Source organism: Haematobia irritans, chromosome 2, assembly GCF_050003625.1.
Source record: "Haematobia irritans isolate KBUSLIRL chromosome 2, ASM5000362v1, whole genome shotgun sequence".
Taxonomy (NCBI): Eukaryota; Metazoa; Arthropoda; class Insecta; order Diptera; family Muscidae; genus Haematobia; species Haematobia irritans.
In genome coordinates, this window is record NC_134398.1 from 121,288,671 (window position 1) to 121,307,223 (window position 18,553).

The following is an 18,553-nucleotide window of genomic DNA, read 5'->3' on the forward strand; positions in this document are numbered from 1 at the left end:
CCTTTTCAAAGATTTCGTCAACAGTTTGGCAAATTGGAAGTAATTCGCAAACAATTTGAAGATGTATTGAAGATGAGCTATTTCAAGTCAAGTTGAATTTATGTTGAAAATTATATTTACACTCAAACTGAAAAGTTGTTGCATTTGAAAAACGCTCATCCTGTGTTTATTGGGAAATTACACATTAGCTGATTGTTTTCTGGTTATATCGGCCTTTTATTACCGAGTATTGTAATTGGTACAAAAAGTAATCGTCGTCGTCGCCGTCGCCACTTCACAGGAATACCAAATGGATGACGAGACGACTTGAAAGCGACAGACGACAAAAAGCGACGGCGAGAGCGATTTCAGGAATAAGGGTGAATATATTCTTTTCTACATTTAAAAGTAGCGGCCAGCAATTGTTCAGTGCAGCGAGACGTCTGTTTTCCGAATGTAGATCGAGTTTGCATGTAGAAAATGTCTTGGCTGAATACTTTTTATTGTTGTTTTTTATCCTTTTGGTAAAAAATATGTCAATATTGAAGTAAAACACTAAACATCTTTAATTACAAATTTTGGACAAATAATCGGTTTCGATCGACCTCTAAGAGATACTGATGGGAGAAGCCTTCCCACTCGATTTACACATAAAGAAAACAGCAAACTAACTCTGTGCTGGGTACTTGGCACTATGGAATAATGGGAAATGAAGAAGCACATGTGCTGTTTAAGAAGGACACTCGTGGAACGACAGGAATTGAGCCCTATAATTGGCATTATATCTAACATACTTGGGAAACATATGGTAAGAATAGGCCCTAAGGATGATGACATTTGCAGATGGTGTCTGAATCCGGAAGTTACGGAAGACTTGTGACACTTCCTGTACCAGTGTCCTGCATTATCCTAGAAAAAACAAGATGCTGGGGTCAGTTTTCTTTCGGGCTCCCTCGTATCGGTGGGATTTAAGCTTAAATAACATACTAGCCTTCATCGGGGCCTCTAGTGGGATGTTTTAAGCAACATTAAAGAAAACAGATAAATGGAAGCTCTTGAGCAACTTTAAAGAAGATCACGAAGAAGAATATGAGAAAATTTTCTCGAGGATTCCCAATGGAGCTATAGTGGTATATGTGGACATCAATTCATTAAAGTCGATTTCAACATAACCTAACATATTGTTACTCACGATATCGATGATACAACTATATAGATTTTTTTGCTATAATAAAATAAATAAAACACAAACAAATTAATTTATTTGATGGTAAGTAGTGTGTAATAATCATTCCATTTTATTGTTTAAATTTCATTTATCAGACACAGTTTTCTTTTTGTTGTATGCATTTATGCTGTATATCATGTTTTCACGTTTTTGTAGTTTTTGTTTTATTCATTAATATATGATTTGTTTAGTTTTCCATTTGATAGAGTAATTTTTGTCTATATAAACTCACAGAATGCGCTACTGACTCTTCTGTATGTTAAAACAGAAATGGATAAGAAGAGTATAAATGATGAGGTTTTGTTTTATATGAATATCTCTTTGTTATTAATTTTACTTTTTTTTTGTTAAAAACTGTTTTCTTTTTATTTTGCTCTACATAAATAATCCAAAATGATATACATATATACTATATATAATTTTCAGAATATATTTATATACTGTGTATTAGAGCATTGTTTTCGAAAGGGCGTTTTAAAATTGTATGTTGTAGTTATTTAAACATTGTCTCTTTCTTTTTTTTTTTGTAAAATTTAAATGTTTATTAAAAATCTACTATAACAAGCATTTTTCATGGTGTATTAATGTTGTTTTGCGGGTGGGGATATTGAGGATATGGATATGAGAGGATATATGTTAGGATTTTGAATGAAGGTTGAAATCTGTGATTTTCAAAATAAATAACCCGTTCACATTTGGCGTCATAAAATTTTTCTGCAATAGTAAAAATTTTCATATACAAAAGAAAATTACGACGATTACGGTAATTCATATGGAAGGAAAACCATAGATAGTTTTTCATAATTTCTTCTTCTTCTTCTGTTTTCAAAAACAACTTACTCTGCTCGTTAAATGAGTTTTTAATAAGTGATGATTAACTTTTATGGAATATCTGGGTCATCATATACAAATTTTGAAATAATGTAGAATTATATGTAAGTGTATGCACTACACAATAAATATATGTTTGTTTTAATAATTTTACTTTATTTTTCAATGATTTTAAAAATTCTACAATTTCTGGTTGTTTTGCTTATATTACTACTACATGAAAAATCGAACAAAACAAAACAGAGAATTTTTCTTCTTAACTTTTGAACGGATAGTTTTTTTATGTAAAAGTTTAAATGAGAAAAAAGCCAGATGGCAGGACAGGGGAGGGGAAAAATAGAATTTTACTAAAACAGAAATTCTAAATTAAAAAAAAATATATATATAGCTACACTAATCTTTAACAAGGCGAGGAAGGGGCATTTGTGGGACACGAAGAGTTGCCGGATGATGACGATGAGGATGGTAAAAATGAAGAGGAACAAGAGGAAGATGTTGTTTGGGATTCAGAGTTGTCATCTGCATTATTGGAACTGGCAAAGCCTGAACTGAGTGAATCATAGGCTAAGTTTGGTGCAGCAGTCAGCTTCGTGGCTTCTAAAATGTTTGTGGAGCTATTTAGAAATCTATTGGCGACCGCTGTTGCTGAGTCGGGACTCTCTGCTAATCTAGTGTTGTCTTTTGTTATAGCATTAAAAATTGTGGATTTACCATTTTCATCTAAAATAATATTAATCTTATCTTCAATAATTGGTTTATGGTGCAGCGGTGTTTCGCTCTCCTGTTCTTCTACATTTGTGGGAGCGTTTAGACGCAATCCCTTTTTGAGGTCTTCGGTAAGCAGCTCGTGTAGTGTGGTACCATCGCGCTGTTTCGAGATTTTGTAAATAGCTGGGCAGGATTTGGAATTTTTCACATCGTTGGTATCCTTGAAATCGCCAATTTCATTTAGTTCCATATTACTATCGGCAGGTACATTATCTGAAAAACAATTGGTAAAGGTCTAAACATTTTAAGCATTTATTTATAGTTATGCTGTTGAACGTGCCGAAAATATCAATCACCTTAGGTTGAATCACCTTCGGTAATTGGGAATAGTTGGTTTCTAAAATCAATATTAAAGGGCATAGTTAGTTGCCTGTACTCACACAAAAAGAGAATATCGAGAAAATTGGAAAATGCCTTATGTCATTGACGCAAATGCGGAAAAGCTAAGCAGCCATACTTCAGAATTGTAGAATATATGAATTTCTAAATACAAGGAACTAAAGGATGATTTTTTAGCTATTACCTTTTTGGCAATACTGATGTTATCAGCTGACGAACGTTTTGTTTCACTGTCAAACATCTTCAGTTCGGTCGATAATTTAAATTGCGGGCTTTAACATAAATCGTTTTACAAACGAATAACGCTTGCAATTGATTGAATTTGGTTATAAAAATTCGTCTTTTGCGCTTCTTCGTTTTTAAGCTTTGAGTTCATTTTTTACTCAATATCTCAGCAAAAAAAATGGAAGTGCTTTTACAAACGAATAACGCTTGCAATTGATTGAATTTGGTTATAAAAATTCGTCTTTTGCGCTTCTTCGTTTTTAAGCTTTGAGTTCATTTTTTACTCAATATCTCAGCAAAAAAAATGGAAGTGCACAAGTTTAAAAGCACTTTCAAAAATGTTCTCCTAAAGATGTTCTTTATTTTAACTACTCAGGAAGCTCTTTTAATTGAATTTTTTGTAACTCGCTTTTATCATATTTTTGAAAGGAAATTTTAACTTTTTCTGTTTCAAATAGGTCAAAAACAGAGTGAGGATTAATAAAATGCCAATTTTTGAAAATATTTGATGTCAAACTTTTCAGAAAAGCGATACAATGCTTTAAAAATCATAAAAATTTATAAAAATTATTTATTTGGCAAATTATTGCAAAATTTTTTAATTTACATCCAAATTCGGATCACACCTTAGGAAGTGCTGCAAATTCAGTGCAACGGCATTTGAAATGCTGGACATCCGTCATATGACAAGCCCGTGTTAAATTCGTCCCTTCTGCGCCACTTTCGTACCACTTCCAGATCCAAAAGGAACATCTTCACTACTTTTTGGCGACGCTTTTTTTGCTGGGATGTAGGTAAACAAGCAAAATTGTCGATTTTGGAGTGAAGATCAGCCAGAAGCATTGAAAAGGCTAACAATGCATCCAGAAAAATCACAGCTTGGTACGGCTGATAGACTGATAGAACCATTGGACCGTACTTCGTCAAACTGTGAATGGTGAGTGGTTAAAATGCAAGATATGATATGTAGTTTCAAGACGGAGTCAAACGCCACACAGTACGCGTAACAAAGGAGTTATTGAGAGACGAGTTCGGTGAATATTTTATTTCACGTTCGGGAGCAGTCAATTGGCACTTGCCTAGCTATTTTTTGTGGAGCTATGTTAAAGCTCATGTCCATACATACAGACAATCTCGCTTCAATGGAAGCATAGGAAAACAACATTTAAGCATTTAAACGTGAAATAGCGGCCGAAATGTGTTTGCAAAAAGTTGACCAAGCGGATGGACTTTTTGAGGCGCAGTCGCGGTCAACATTTGCAAGAAAATATCTTCAAACATTAAACTATGTGGACCGTACTATCGATTAAAAAACAAACTTAATTTTTTGAATTTAATGTGTTTTTCTTTTGAAAAATGTTTCTATAGCACTTAAAATGCATCTTTTACTCTATCTATTTCAGGGGAACTTTTAGTATGTCTCCTGAAAACGCCAACATTATAGCATTCAATGTATGAAGGGGCAGAAAATAACCCATGTACTCTACCTCCTTACTCGATCGCTATGGTAGATGACCTTCGATTATCTAGGATACGTCCGTTTTGTTCTTCAATATGTGCTTAAACTTATTATGACCTTGCTAGCACCAATCATGAACTACACACACTGTTGCCCTACTGTCCATCTACACGAGTAATAAATTATTAAGATCTTCTTGTTTCTTTTCTGCTTCTAACTCCACAGATTTCGACCAACGATGTTCATTTACATGGATTGCTTACCTTCATAATAAGCCGAGTGTCTTTGAAGTTTTCCATCTGGCAAGAACTTATCCACCAATGTAGTTACATAATGATTATCTTCGATGCTGCCAGCACCGGCTGGATGATCTGCTGTTATTTTCAAATGACACAATGCCAATGCTGTCTCATCGGTTAAATCATTCAAATTGCTGGCTAAATTATTGTAGGTAGTTGGACTCTCTTCTTTGAATTGTGATGGGGAATTGATCAAAAATGGTTGTGGTTTGAATTTGAAATTTTCCAATTCGTATTTGCCATGATCGAGATTCTCGTTTATGTAGTTTATATGTATTGGAGATGTTTGTAAATTCAATTGCGAACGTCTGTGTTCTTCTTCCGGTGGTGTATAATATATGGAAGCTTTACTTGTGGAACTATTGGCCATCAATCGCGATTTGAGTTTTTGTAGATCTTTGACATCCTTGGCATTGAATGCAGAGTATAGACAGGGAACATGATGATGGCTAAGTTGATTTGGATCATTTACAGCCATTTTCGATTTAAAATAAATGTCAATATCTGCAAAAGTAATAACACACACAGATTAGAAGGCGAATTGGTCATTTATTGGCCCACTCATTTGTATATGGAGGGGAGTATACTTAGGTTCATGAAACATTACCTCCTTCAGCATAGTCTTCTTCGCCACGCCCACGACAATTTTCAAAATAGAAACTGGGTAAATTCTCAAGAACTTTATTCAATGTCTGCTGTTGATATTTGTAACCTTCGCGTAGACGCAAAACCTGATGAGCGCTGAATTTGCGTATTTTATTGCGTTGGAAGACATAATTTTCGCGTACCCAATTCAATTGACCGGTGGAATATTCACGAACCTTTTTCACCTAGATCACATAAGAAAATTCACAAATAATTCTCAAAATATTCATCATAGCTGCAAAATCATCAATTACGTTAGACAGAATACATGACAGTGGCGAGAGCGACATGGATTATTTAAAATCATCGTTGAATTAATACTGATCACCATTCGAATATAAATTTTACAAAAAAAAAAAAAAAAATAAATCGTAACAAATTGTTCATATTGATGAAATTAGTTATGTTTCATTCCATTTTGGACGCAGAAAGAATTTCACGCTGCATTTTACTTATTTGCAAATTTTCTTTCATCCTTTGCCATTGAAGCCATCACCAAACAAAGGAGGACTGATGATATGAACTGCGACATTCAGTTAGAAAATGTTCCATTTGTCAATAACTTGGGCACACGAGAGCTACGGCAATGTGATATTTACGAAGAATTCAACAAGAAATCCTTCCAAGGTCCTGCATTCAACAATTGAAATAGCTAACACACAAATACAGCAACGTTTTCCAACATTACTCAAAAACCCACACACAGTTTCTTCTATGGATCACGTTATAAGCATGAGCTATGGAATATTTATGTACTTACACGTCGACGCTATGAAATCAACAATGCAACAACTATAAGAACAAACGATTAAATCATTTAGTTATTAGCGGTGAAATTGAACAGTTTCTCAAAAATTCTCCCATCGTTTTGTTTTTTGTTTTTTTATTTTGGTGAGAATCGGAGTACTATATTTGTAAGTAGAATATTTGTAAAAGTTTCTTACATTCGACATTCGGTTTAACATGACATCATGGAGCTATAGAAATGATATTAAAATGATGTAGTATTTATCGAATAAATTAAATAGTGAATACACCTTGGCAACTTTTTAGTTCTTTATGATTTTTTTGTGTGTTTTGCATCACTTTGTATAAGGATAGTATGTACAAACAAATGTAATAAATTAATTGTCCTGTTTCTGTATATTGAACGAGAGCCATCTTTCAAAGGAAAGAATATTGATTTGGTTCCTATATTTTGTAAAGCAAGTCACTTATTTTCTTGTCGAGTAGGAAACGAACGGATACGATATGAGTCAGGAAAAAAAGTAAAAAAAAATTGTAAAAATTTGATGAATACTCAGGCCACAGTCACATTTATTTTCGATAGTCAATGTATTCTCATACAACGAACTTTCAAAAATAGATAAACCTAAATTGATTCGAATTCGGGTGACTGCTTTTCTTTCGACTGGGATTTCGTTTGATATACAAAAACAGAACAAATATAAAAATCGGAATTGTAAAGGGTTTCTCACTAGTATGTTTGGTGACAATCGATAAAAATGAAAAAGAGGAAAAAATCAGTATTTAAATACAATTGAGTGAAGAAAAACCTCTAAGACACAACATGTTCAAACTAACAAGAATTTGAGTTAAAACTTAAATAGTTTATATGTAAACAAAAAGTATCAAAAGTATCGATGTTGACTTCCTAGATTTGAAAAATTTAGATTTCCATTAAGAAACTCTATTATGTTTTCACAAGGTATTTAAAAATCAATCGTCCGTTTTCTCTTCGAAATTTACTATATAATTTGATTTGATTTGTAAATCTGTTATTTTTTTCTTCAAAACAGATTTCGAAACCTTTTCTTGCCATTTTTTTTACAAAAGAACCTAAAAGGGTCAAATTAAGGGAAAATGGGGAAAAAGTGCACACATTTTACTTCACCCAGCAAAAACTCTCATTACCCGGTAATCTTGTATTTAAGCCTATTTAAAAATTAATAACCACTTATTAATTGGCATCGCTTCGGATTACATTTACATACGTACATATGTCCTAGAAGGAAAGTACTTCTCCCCAGGCATACTTTCGGTCATAAAATAAGTAGTGCATTTAAAGCATATAATCACCTAATATGTAATGACTTAATCGTAGATACGCCAAAGCTTGCAAAATAGCCACTTATTGTCTCAGACATCCAAATCTCGAAAATATTGATTTATATCGCCGATTACAATGGATCAAAATATGGCGAGTGATGCTGTAATAGGAGAACTACTTGAATAGACACGAATATTGTATAAATAAACAAAAAATCTAATAAATAATCTCAATAAGATTACACGCAATTTAATTTCACACTTAAAATAGAAATAAATGTAGGTTGTTTAAGTGAGTTGGATTCGTGAATTACGTTATAATATATCCAATAGCCAATTCACATAAGGTTCGAAATCTACTAAAAGTGGATTTTAAGTCTCTTTTTTTATAAGGCTAATGGCATTTGAAATTTAGTTTAAGCGCATTTTGGAAGTGTAATGTGAATGACGTATAAGAAAGCATTTATTTAAAACATAATATGATAATGTCACTAAACACAATTATAATGAAATATTTGTGATAAAAATTTCTTAACGGAAAAATATAAGTGCTCGATTATGTGAATAATTATACCTAATGGTACCATCATTTATTCTATTTTATTAATTCGTTAACTACAACTGCCTAAAAATTTGAGAATAACAATTCGAAAATTACCGAGAAGTATTTATTTTTGTCATTACAAGTTAGTCATTATAACTCGCCGCAATGTAATGCAACGTGTAATGACAGCTTTAATGTAATGTAATTGTAATGAGATGTGGTTACCTAGGTTTTGCTGGGCATTAATGCTTCTGGATTACCATATACATACACTAGTATAGCTGCAAGCCAAAGTGTGTGTCATCGACACATCGGTTTACTAATAATAGATTAATACACTAGAATAAGTTTTTATTTGTATCCAAAAAGTTGGTTGCTAGAGTTTAAAGTATGCTAAATAAAAAAGGCAGCACTAGACAAATATTATTAAAGATTCGCTTTACCTTTCAATAAAGTGTAATCAAGTAAAACTTTTTCAAGACTAAACAAAAATAAAGCTAATGTACTTTTTTACCTTTTAGGTGGGTATTAAGTTCGAGTTTAGCCGCTAAAATCGTCGTTTTTTCACTAAAGTGAAAACTAAATCAGCTAAAAAAGGCATAAAATTATACATATTTGTTGCAGATTTTATTATAACTTGATGGGAAATAGCCCAAAGCAAATTTTCACAAAGTTTGTATTCCTAAAAATGGATTATTAAAGAAAAGTAATCGTGAAAAAATTACGATTTTAGCGCCTAAATTCGAACTTAATACCCACCTTTTGAGTGGAACATGGACAACGATGTACAAATGTTGTTACAAATGTTGAATCATTCCAAATAATGAATAATTAGGAATTTTTAAATAATTTGGAGAGTTTTGAATAAATATGTTTGGGATCGCGGTTGATTTATTTTAGACTGCGGTTGCAACACACAATACAACAAAGGAAGAGGATTACTAAATGAAAACATAACAATGGTGGTGAAAAGGGATGCATATCCAAGAAAATATTACATTTGCTGGCATAGTTACTCCCAAATTTGCAATTGTGGTGTACAGTTATATGAACGAATTGATTAAAAAACAAAAGAAATAAGAGAATGGGGTTTAAACGTATTCAGTGATTGAAATCGACGATATTTGGACTGTGGATGGTTGTTGTTATAGCAGCTTGAAGAAGTTGATAATCCTTAAGTTCATGTTGACTTCGCTCCGGCTTCATCGTAGCCGATTATCGTGGGTGTCTGTTTTTACATCACTATTTATATTATCCAGATTTTTTTTTATTAGCAGCTATTTTGTGAGAGGGAATGGGTGTTAATTGCGTTTTCGACACTAATCTCCACTAGTGGCACTGCTGGTTAGTGATGGCGGATGGTGTACCAGCTTGGTGAAAATAGGATAGCAACAGTTAATTCCAGATGATTTAGCTCCTGTTTCAATGCAGCTGACCTGTTAATTAACAGGTTGTTGTTGTTGTAGCTTTGGGAAGCTGATGTGATAAACCTTAAGTTTATGGTGATTTTGCTCCGATTTCATTGCAACCGATTATCATGGGAGCCTGTTTTAATATCGCTATTTATATTATCCGGTTTTAGATTAGTAACTGTTTTGTTGATGGATTAAAGTATATAGGTATTAGTTGAGTTTCGCCTCTATTCGCCACTAGTGGCTGTTCTCCACTTGTTGGTGGTAGTGAAGCATTATATCTCCCCTCTTTTGGGTTTGTTTTCCCACCCCGCCACCATCGTCATGCAAGACTAACGCACTTCCACTGTGCTACCGATGGTCCCGTTAACAGATACTTTTAGTTGATGAAAGAGTTTGATGTTGGTTGTATGTCACTACAATCATCCACTAGAGACGCTGCTGTATATTTTAAGGCTTCATTTTTTTGGACTTGATTTTTAGTCTGTTGTATAACAATGGATAAAGCTAAGTTACCCGGATTGCGATTCGGTACCTTCGTGATGCAAAAATAAAGCTCTTCCAGTATGATATCCAACGTCATTTTCTTGAATATTGTAAAATACATCTAAATTTTTCATTGAGTTTGTTTAGTTACATTCGTACCATAAGAAAGAAATTAGTTTAAAACAATGAAGAAAATCTTAATCTGACGCATGGCGTTATTAGAATTAAACCCATATGACATTCCATTTTCAACAATAAAAAAGTAGCTAAAAACAATTCATATGGATTTAATTCTAATTTAAATTTACACGCCCGTTACCACATGATTATTTGTTTTGTCACTTGTAATTCATTTCATTTTCAATATATATACTTTAGGTAAATATAATAATATTCTTGTCCTGGAAAATATGTTGAAGAAACGTAACACAAATGTAATTAAATTGTTTGTATAACAAAAAACTATTTTGTATATAATTGGTTAAGGTAAACAATTCAATACTTTTGGTATTTTCCATTTTTCGCTTGTTCATTTTTTTAAATTTCTTTTAAATAAAAATATCTCGTTTCAAAAATAGTCAAAATCAACGGAGATTTGAGCTCAAAAATCGTCATGATATAATTTCGATATATTGCATTTAAGCAAAATCCATCAAAATTACATAAAATCGCCACATCTGGCAGCACTGATCTAGACTGTTGTATTAATGACGCTCCACCACTTGTACACATACATATATACATATCTTCATTGAAACAATTGTCTATATACCTGATCATAATACTGATCCTTAAGCGCTGTCAAATGATTTGAGCCCATATCACGGAATTCTTTCAAATGTTTTGCCTGAGACGAGTAACTACTTTGAATCCATTCCACTTGCTGAGTACAATTTTCACGTATACGATGAACCTACATAATAAGAATTATCCAATCAATATTTTTTTAATAATTAGTATGAGACTTTTATGTGAAGGTATGCAAATTAGTATTAGTTTCGTTGTATTTACTTGCTGTGCATAGTTTTCTCTTAAACGCTCCAATTGTTGACTCTTATAACTTTCAATACTATCCAACATGGCGTAGATTTGGCGAGCCCTTGGCGATTTCTTATTACGACTGGCGCAGCAATAAAATTTATCAAAAATGCCATATCTAGAAAATTAAAAGTCGCAAAACCGAAAATTAACTAAAAATAAATGCTGCTGAACTGTTGCCCCATCGTCATAATACTCACTTGTTGAGTAATGCCCTTATACCTTGCACGATTAAGGTCAAAAGCAGAAAGGCGGTAGCTGCTGCTGTACCAGAAAGCAAACTTCCTATCTTAACACGATAGAAAATGATGGGATCTATTTGTAGTCTAAATTGGAGAAATAAAGATGTGGTAAAAAATTATTTGCCATAACACTATGCAATAAATTAGGAAAAAAGAAGATTACCACACAGAGCCACAAACAATCCTAGGCACAAAAATGGCGACAAGATTTGTAAGTATGACATGTTTACCTTTATTTTTTCTTTAGGATAGAGTAAGCATGATCGGCTAGTAAGGATGTTAGAGTAATTTAACTTGTTTCATTTTGAATCATATAAGGCCCATTAACATTTGCAATGAGTAAAGTATTTCTATTAAAAGTATTTCTATTCTATTATAGTATTGTTATTAAAAAATATAAAGGAATTTTGGTTTTTAAAAAGTCAACTATGTAATATTTAAAAGTTTTATGTAATAATGTCCCAAAATTTGAGAAACATTATTGCTGTGAAATTGAACTGGTAGGAAATAAAAAAAGTAGTTTAATCTTAAGAGCTGACGGGTGAAGTTGGGCTTAATGATAGGTTTAGGTTTAGGTTAGGTGGCAGCCCGATATATCAGGCTCACTTAGACTATTCAGTCCACTGTGATACCACATTGGTGAACTTCTCTCTTATCACTGAGTGCTGCCCGATTCCATGTTAAGCTCAATGACAATAGCCGATTCCGAACGGCGTTCCACATTGCAGTGAAACCACTTAGAGAAGCTTTGAAACCCTCAGAAATGTCAACAGCATTACTGAGGTGGGATAATCCACCGCTGAAAAACTATTTGGTGTTCGGTCGAAGCAGGAATCGATTGCACCACGGTGGGCTTAATGATGATTTGTAAGATTATAAATTCGCTGTTCAGATCTGGAATCAAGGATAGTGAAAAATGTCCCTTTTAGGCCCCATTGAAATTATTTTTTGTTGTTATAATTGGCCGATGAGTTGGTTTCTATCTGGCTCAACCCTTACCATGGTCCAAACTATGTTAGGTTTTTCAAAGAAAATCCGTATCGATTGTTTTTGTTGTTTTCGTTCAGTCGTTTTGTTTTTAAATGCATATATCATCTGTGATGCGCATTTAGACTGATTGTCTGTACGAAGTACACATAGTGTACCGTAGTACATGTAATGATATAATGGCATTATTTATTAGCCTATCATTACCAGTTATTTTTATGGTGTATGGAAACGTGAAAATGTTGTCCAAAATGGTTGGGAAGACAGCTGTTTCGGATTTCCACATCCTCATCAGTTCCCTTTATTGGACGATCTACTGATCTCAATTATTAGACTATGTTGGTAAGTCATTCTTATATTGCAAAGAACGAGCTTAAGCCAATCCAACATGTCCAAAAAAAGAAATGCAGTAGAAAAACAATGGAAACAGGCAGCATACGGCCATCGAATGTCATTGTATGGCATTCAATCTCCAGTAAATCAGTTGCCGACGGCAACATACTGGAGTGGTGTAATTGGAAGGTGAAAATGTTTTCTACTGCATTTCTTTTTTTGGACATGTTGGATTGGCTTAAGCTCGTTCTTTGCAATATAAGAATGACTTACCAACATAGTCTAATAATTGAGATCAGTAGATCGTCCAATAAAGGGAACTGATGAGGATGTGGAAATCCGAAACAGCTGTCTTCCCAACCATTTTGGACAACATTTTCACGTTTCCATACACCATAAAAATAACTGGTAATGATAGGCTAATAAATAATGCCATTATATCATTACATGTACTACGGTACACTATGTGTACTTCGTACAGACAATCAGTCTAAATGCGCATCACAGATGATATATGCATTTAAAAACAAAACGACTGAACGAAAACAACAAAAACAATGGAAACAGGCAGCATACGGCCATCGAATGTCATTGTATGGCATTCAATCTCCAGTAAATCAGTTGCCGACGGCAACATACTGGAGTGGTGTAATTGGAAGGTGAAAATGTTTTCTACTGCATTTCTTTTTTTTGGACATGTTGGATTGGCTTAAGCTCGTTCTTTGCAATATAAGAATGACTTACCAACATAGTCTAATAATTGAGATCAGTAGATCGTCCAATAAAGGGAACTGATGAGGATGTGGAAATCCGAAACAGCTGTCTTCCCAACCATTTTGGACAACATTTTCACGTTTCCATACACCATAAAAATAACTGGTAATGATAGGCTAATAAATAATGCCATTATATCATTACATGTACTACGGTACACTATGTGTACTTCGTACAGACAATCAGTCTAAATGCGCATCACAGATGATATATGCATTTAAAAACAAAACGACTGAACGAAAACAACAAAAACAATGGAAACAGGCAGCATACGGCCATCGAATGTCATTGTATGGCATTCAATCTCCAGTAAATCAGTTGCCGACGGCAACATACTGGAGTGGTGTAATTGGAAGGTGAAAATGTTTTCTACTGCATTTCTTTTTTTGGACATGTTGGATTGGCTTAAGCTCGTTCTTTGCAATATAAGAATGACTTACCAACATAGTCTAATAATTGAGATCAGTAGATCGTCCAATAAAGGGAACTGATGAGGATGTGGAAATCCGAAACAGCTGTCTTCCCAACCATTTTGGACAACATTTTCACGTTTCCATACACCATAAAAATAACTGGTAATGATAGGCTAATAAATAATGCCATTATATCATTACATGTACTACGGTACACTATGTGTACTTCGTACAGACAATCAGTCTAAATGCGCATCACAGATGATATATGCATTTAAAAACAAAACGACTGAACGAAAACAACAAAAACAATGGAAACAGGCAGCATACGGCCATCGAATGTCATTGTATGGCATTCAATCTCCAGTAAATCAGTTGCCGACGGCAACATACTGGAGTGGTGTAATTGGAAGGTGAAAATGTTTTCTACTGCATTTCTTTTTTTGGACATGTTGGATTGGCTTAAGCTCGTTCTTTGCAATATAAGAATGACTTACCAACATAGTCTAATAATTGAGATCAGTAGATCGTCCAATAAAGGGAACTGATGAGGATGTGGAAATCCGAAACAGCTGTCTTCCCAACCATTTTGGACAACATTTTCACGTTTCCATACACCATAAAAATAACTGGTAATGATAGGCTAATAAATAATGCCATTATATCATTACATGTACTACGGTACACTATGTGTACTTCGTACAGACAATCAGTCTAAATGCGCATCACAGATGATATATGCATTTAAAAACAAAACGACTGAACGAAAACAACAAAAACAATGGAAACAGGCAGCATACGGCCATCGAATGTCATTGTATGGCATTCAATCTCCAGTAAATCAGTTGCCGACGGCAACATACTGGAGTGGTGTAATTGGAAGGTGAAAATGTTTTCTACTGCATTTCTTTTTTTGGACATGTTGGATTGGCTTAAGCTCGTTCTTTGCAATATAAGAATGACTTACCAACATAGTCTAATAATTGAGATCAGTAGATCGTCCAATAAAGGGAACTGATGAGGATGTGGAAATCCGAAACAGCTGTCTTCCCAACCATTTTGGACAACATTTTCACGTTTCCATACACCATAAAAATAACTGGTAATGATAGGCTAATAAATAATGCCATTATATCATTACATGTACTACGGTACACTATGTGTACTTCGTACAGACAATCAGTCTAAATGCGCATCACAGATGATATATGCATTTAAAAACAAAACGACTGAACGAAAACAACAAAAACAATGGAAACAGGCAGCATACGGCCATCGAATGTAGAGGTGTGCACGTGAGTAATATTTTACTCACGCTCACGCACACTCACGACTGAAAAATCATACTCACGCACACTCACGCACGAACTTTTTTGGTAGGACTCACGCTCACGCACACTCACGAAAAGAAAATTTGTACTCACGCACACTCACGCACGAAAACGTCGAAAAATACCGTGACTCACGAAAAATATCGTGACTCACGAAAAATATCGTGATTCACGAAAAATATCGTGACTCACGAATAATTTTATGATTAATTTACCTTCCCGAAGTGTCTGAAAACATGAGCATTATTAAAATCGAGAGTGTTATTAAACTCTTAACATCCCAGGTGTCACTAAAATTGTTATTGAATTTAACTCTTAAGCGTTTTATGTTGTTGAGCAGAAATATTTTCGTGAGTGTAATTCGTTACTCACGCACACTCACGAAGATATTATTTTCGTGACTCACGCTCACGCACGACATGTTGGTTTGTTAATCACGCTCACGCACACTCACGCTGTTGTCATGAGCGTGACTCACGACTCACGCACGAATCACGAAAATTTTCGTGAGTCACGACAATTTCGTGTCACGTGCACATCTCTAATCGAATGTCATTGTATGGCATTCAATCTCCAGTAAATCAGTTGCCGACGGCAACATACTGGAGTGGTGTAATTGGAAGGTGAAAATGTTTTCTACTGCATTTCTTTTTTTGGACATGTTGGATTGGCTTAAGCTCGTTCTTTGCAATATAAGAATGACTTACCAACATAGTCTAATAATTGAGATCAGTAGATCGTCCAATAAAGGGAACTGATGAGGATGTGGAAATCCGAAACAGCTGTCTTCCCAACCATTTTGGACAACATTTTCACGTTTCCATACACCATAAAAATAACTGGTAATGATAGGCTAATAAATAATGCCATTATATCATTACATGTACTACGGTACACTATGTGTACTTCGTACAGACAATCAGTCTAAATGCGCATCACAGATGATATATGCATTTAAAAACAAAACGACTGAACGAAAACAACAAAAACAATGGAAACAGGCAGCATACGGCCATCGAATGTCATTGTATGGCATTCAATCTCCAGTAAATCAGTTGCCGACGGCAACATACTGGAGTGGTGTAATTGGAAGGTGAAAATGTTTTCTACTGCATTTCTTTTTTTGGACATGTTGGATTGGCTTAAGCTCGTTCTTTGCAATATAAGAATGACTTACCAACATAGTCTAATAATTGAGATAAGTAGATCGTCCAATAAAGGGAACTGATGAGGATGTGGAAATCCGAAACAGCTGTCTTCCCAACCATTTTGGACAACATTTTCACGTTTCCATACACCATAAAAATAACTGGTAATGATAGGCTAATAAATAATGCCATTATATCATTACATGTACTACGGTACACTATGTGTACTTCGTACAGACAATCAGTCTAAATGCGCATCACAGATGATATATGCATTTAAAAACAAAACGACTGAACGAAAACAACAAAAATAATGGAAACAGGCAGCATACGGCCATCGAATGTCATTGTATGGCATTCAATCTCCAGTAAATCAGTTGCCGACGGCAACATACTGGAGTGGTGTAATTGGAAGGTGAAAATGTTTTCTACTGCATTTCTTTTTTTGGACATGTTGGATTGGCTTAAGCTCGTTCTTTGCAATATAAGAATGACTTACCAACATAGTCTAATAATTGAGATCAGTAGATCGTCCAATAAAGGGAACTGATGAGGATGTGGAAATCCGAAACAGCTGTCTTCCCAACCATTTTGGACAACATTTTCACGTTTCCATACACCATAAAAATAACTGGTAATGATAGGCTAATAAATAATGCCATTATATCATTACATGTACTACGGTACACTATGTGTACTTCGTACAGACAATCAGTCTAAATGCGCATCACAGATGATATATGCATTTGAAAATCCGTATCTTTATTCTTATCTCGCACTTCAAAAAGAAATGTTCACACCTTGGGACAGTAGCTTTGGAAGTGGAAACAATAGTGTATTGAGCAGACATTTCGCATATACTAAGTGGTATGGAAAAATGCCCTCTCCAAAAATGTATAGAATCTATCGACCGCCAATCAACCACCGGTGTATATATGTGGAATTTTGGAATATAAGTGATCAGATGGTAACTTTTACAACTGTAACATGGACTGATGCCTGTTCGAAACCATGATGGGCTCATAAATTAAAAAAAAAAACATGCCACAAGGCAAATCATTTATTAATATCGGCTTAGATTCGCCTTTTTTTAAATACTAAAATACGGAAAAGTATAGAAATTTTAGGAAATCTAGGAATCATATTCTACAGAACTATGTTGCTGCCATTTTTGCCATCAAACAGATGGAAGATGTCCTTGGAACAAAAAATCACATTACATCTGAATGAAATTGTATGTTGCATAGTGTTATTTACATTGTAGTCGGATATACTTACCTAATGAAGGCTGATGCATTACCCATAACATTATAAGCATAGCATGTGTAAAGGCCACTATCGCGTCGTGTGATATTATTTATCATTAACGAACCATTCTCTACGAGAGCAACACGTTCCCTTACATCTTGTCGTAGTAGGCTAACGTTTAACGTTGTCTCTTCATTCGTTAAAGAGTTAAATTCAAATTTACCCAATTCTTTATCGTTGTGATTGATAATAATGGGCCGTTTATCTGGATCAGCATGATAGCGTAGTATTTTATTCGTTGGCGTAACCTGGAATGCGGAAAAAGTAAATTAGTATTCCGCTTTCACTTTAATGGAAATATGTGTTTTCTTGTGAATTCGTTTAATTTAGCAAGACTGATATAAAGATATGATATGTATGAAATACAGCGGATGTGAACGAAAATACATATTAAGCGTTCTATTTAAAAAATAAAATACTATGTGGTATATGCCTTCAAACGAATTTCCTGAGCATTCACAATTTATTGTTTTTTTTTAGTGGGCTATGTCAATTCAGTGTAAATGCACACAAAATAAGTTTATTTAATATTTTTCTCGACGTTTCACCATTCAATAAAGTTATCCTTCCTCCTAAATACACAGACAAATTTTGTTCTGATTCAATCACGAAATCAACTGATCAAATATGATAGTATCAACTATATAATTAAAAAGGAATAAAAAAGTTCCTAAATGGCGTGTTCTTTTCTGGTAAAAATATGTGCACTTTTTCG

At 34.1% G+C, this 18,553-nt stretch overlaps 1 protein-coding gene across 1 annotated transcript in view; it reads right to left on the bottom strand.

Annotated features, from left to right (window-relative positions):
- Positions 1–1,234: 1,234 nt before the first annotated feature.
- The window catches only part of LOC142226136 (uncharacterized), a 53,600-nt gene continuing 36,281 nt past the window's right edge, over positions 1,235–18,553 (bottom strand). Inside the window, exons 3-9 of the mRNA XM_075296029.1 lie at positions 17,809–18,086; positions 11,503–11,628; positions 11,276–11,420; positions 11,037–11,177; positions 5,736–5,958; positions 5,093–5,632; positions 1,235–3,019 (exon numbers count right to left, since the gene is read on the bottom strand). Of these exons, the coding sequence (XP_075152144.1) occupies positions 2,439–3,019; positions 5,093–5,632; positions 5,736–5,958; positions 11,037–11,177; positions 11,276–11,420; positions 11,503–11,628; positions 17,809–18,086 (2,034 nt within the window). The 3' untranslated portion in view covers positions 1,235–2,438. The remainder of the gene's footprint in view (positions 3,020–5,092; positions 5,633–5,735; positions 5,959–11,036; positions 11,178–11,275; positions 11,421–11,502; positions 11,629–17,808; positions 18,087–18,553) is intronic.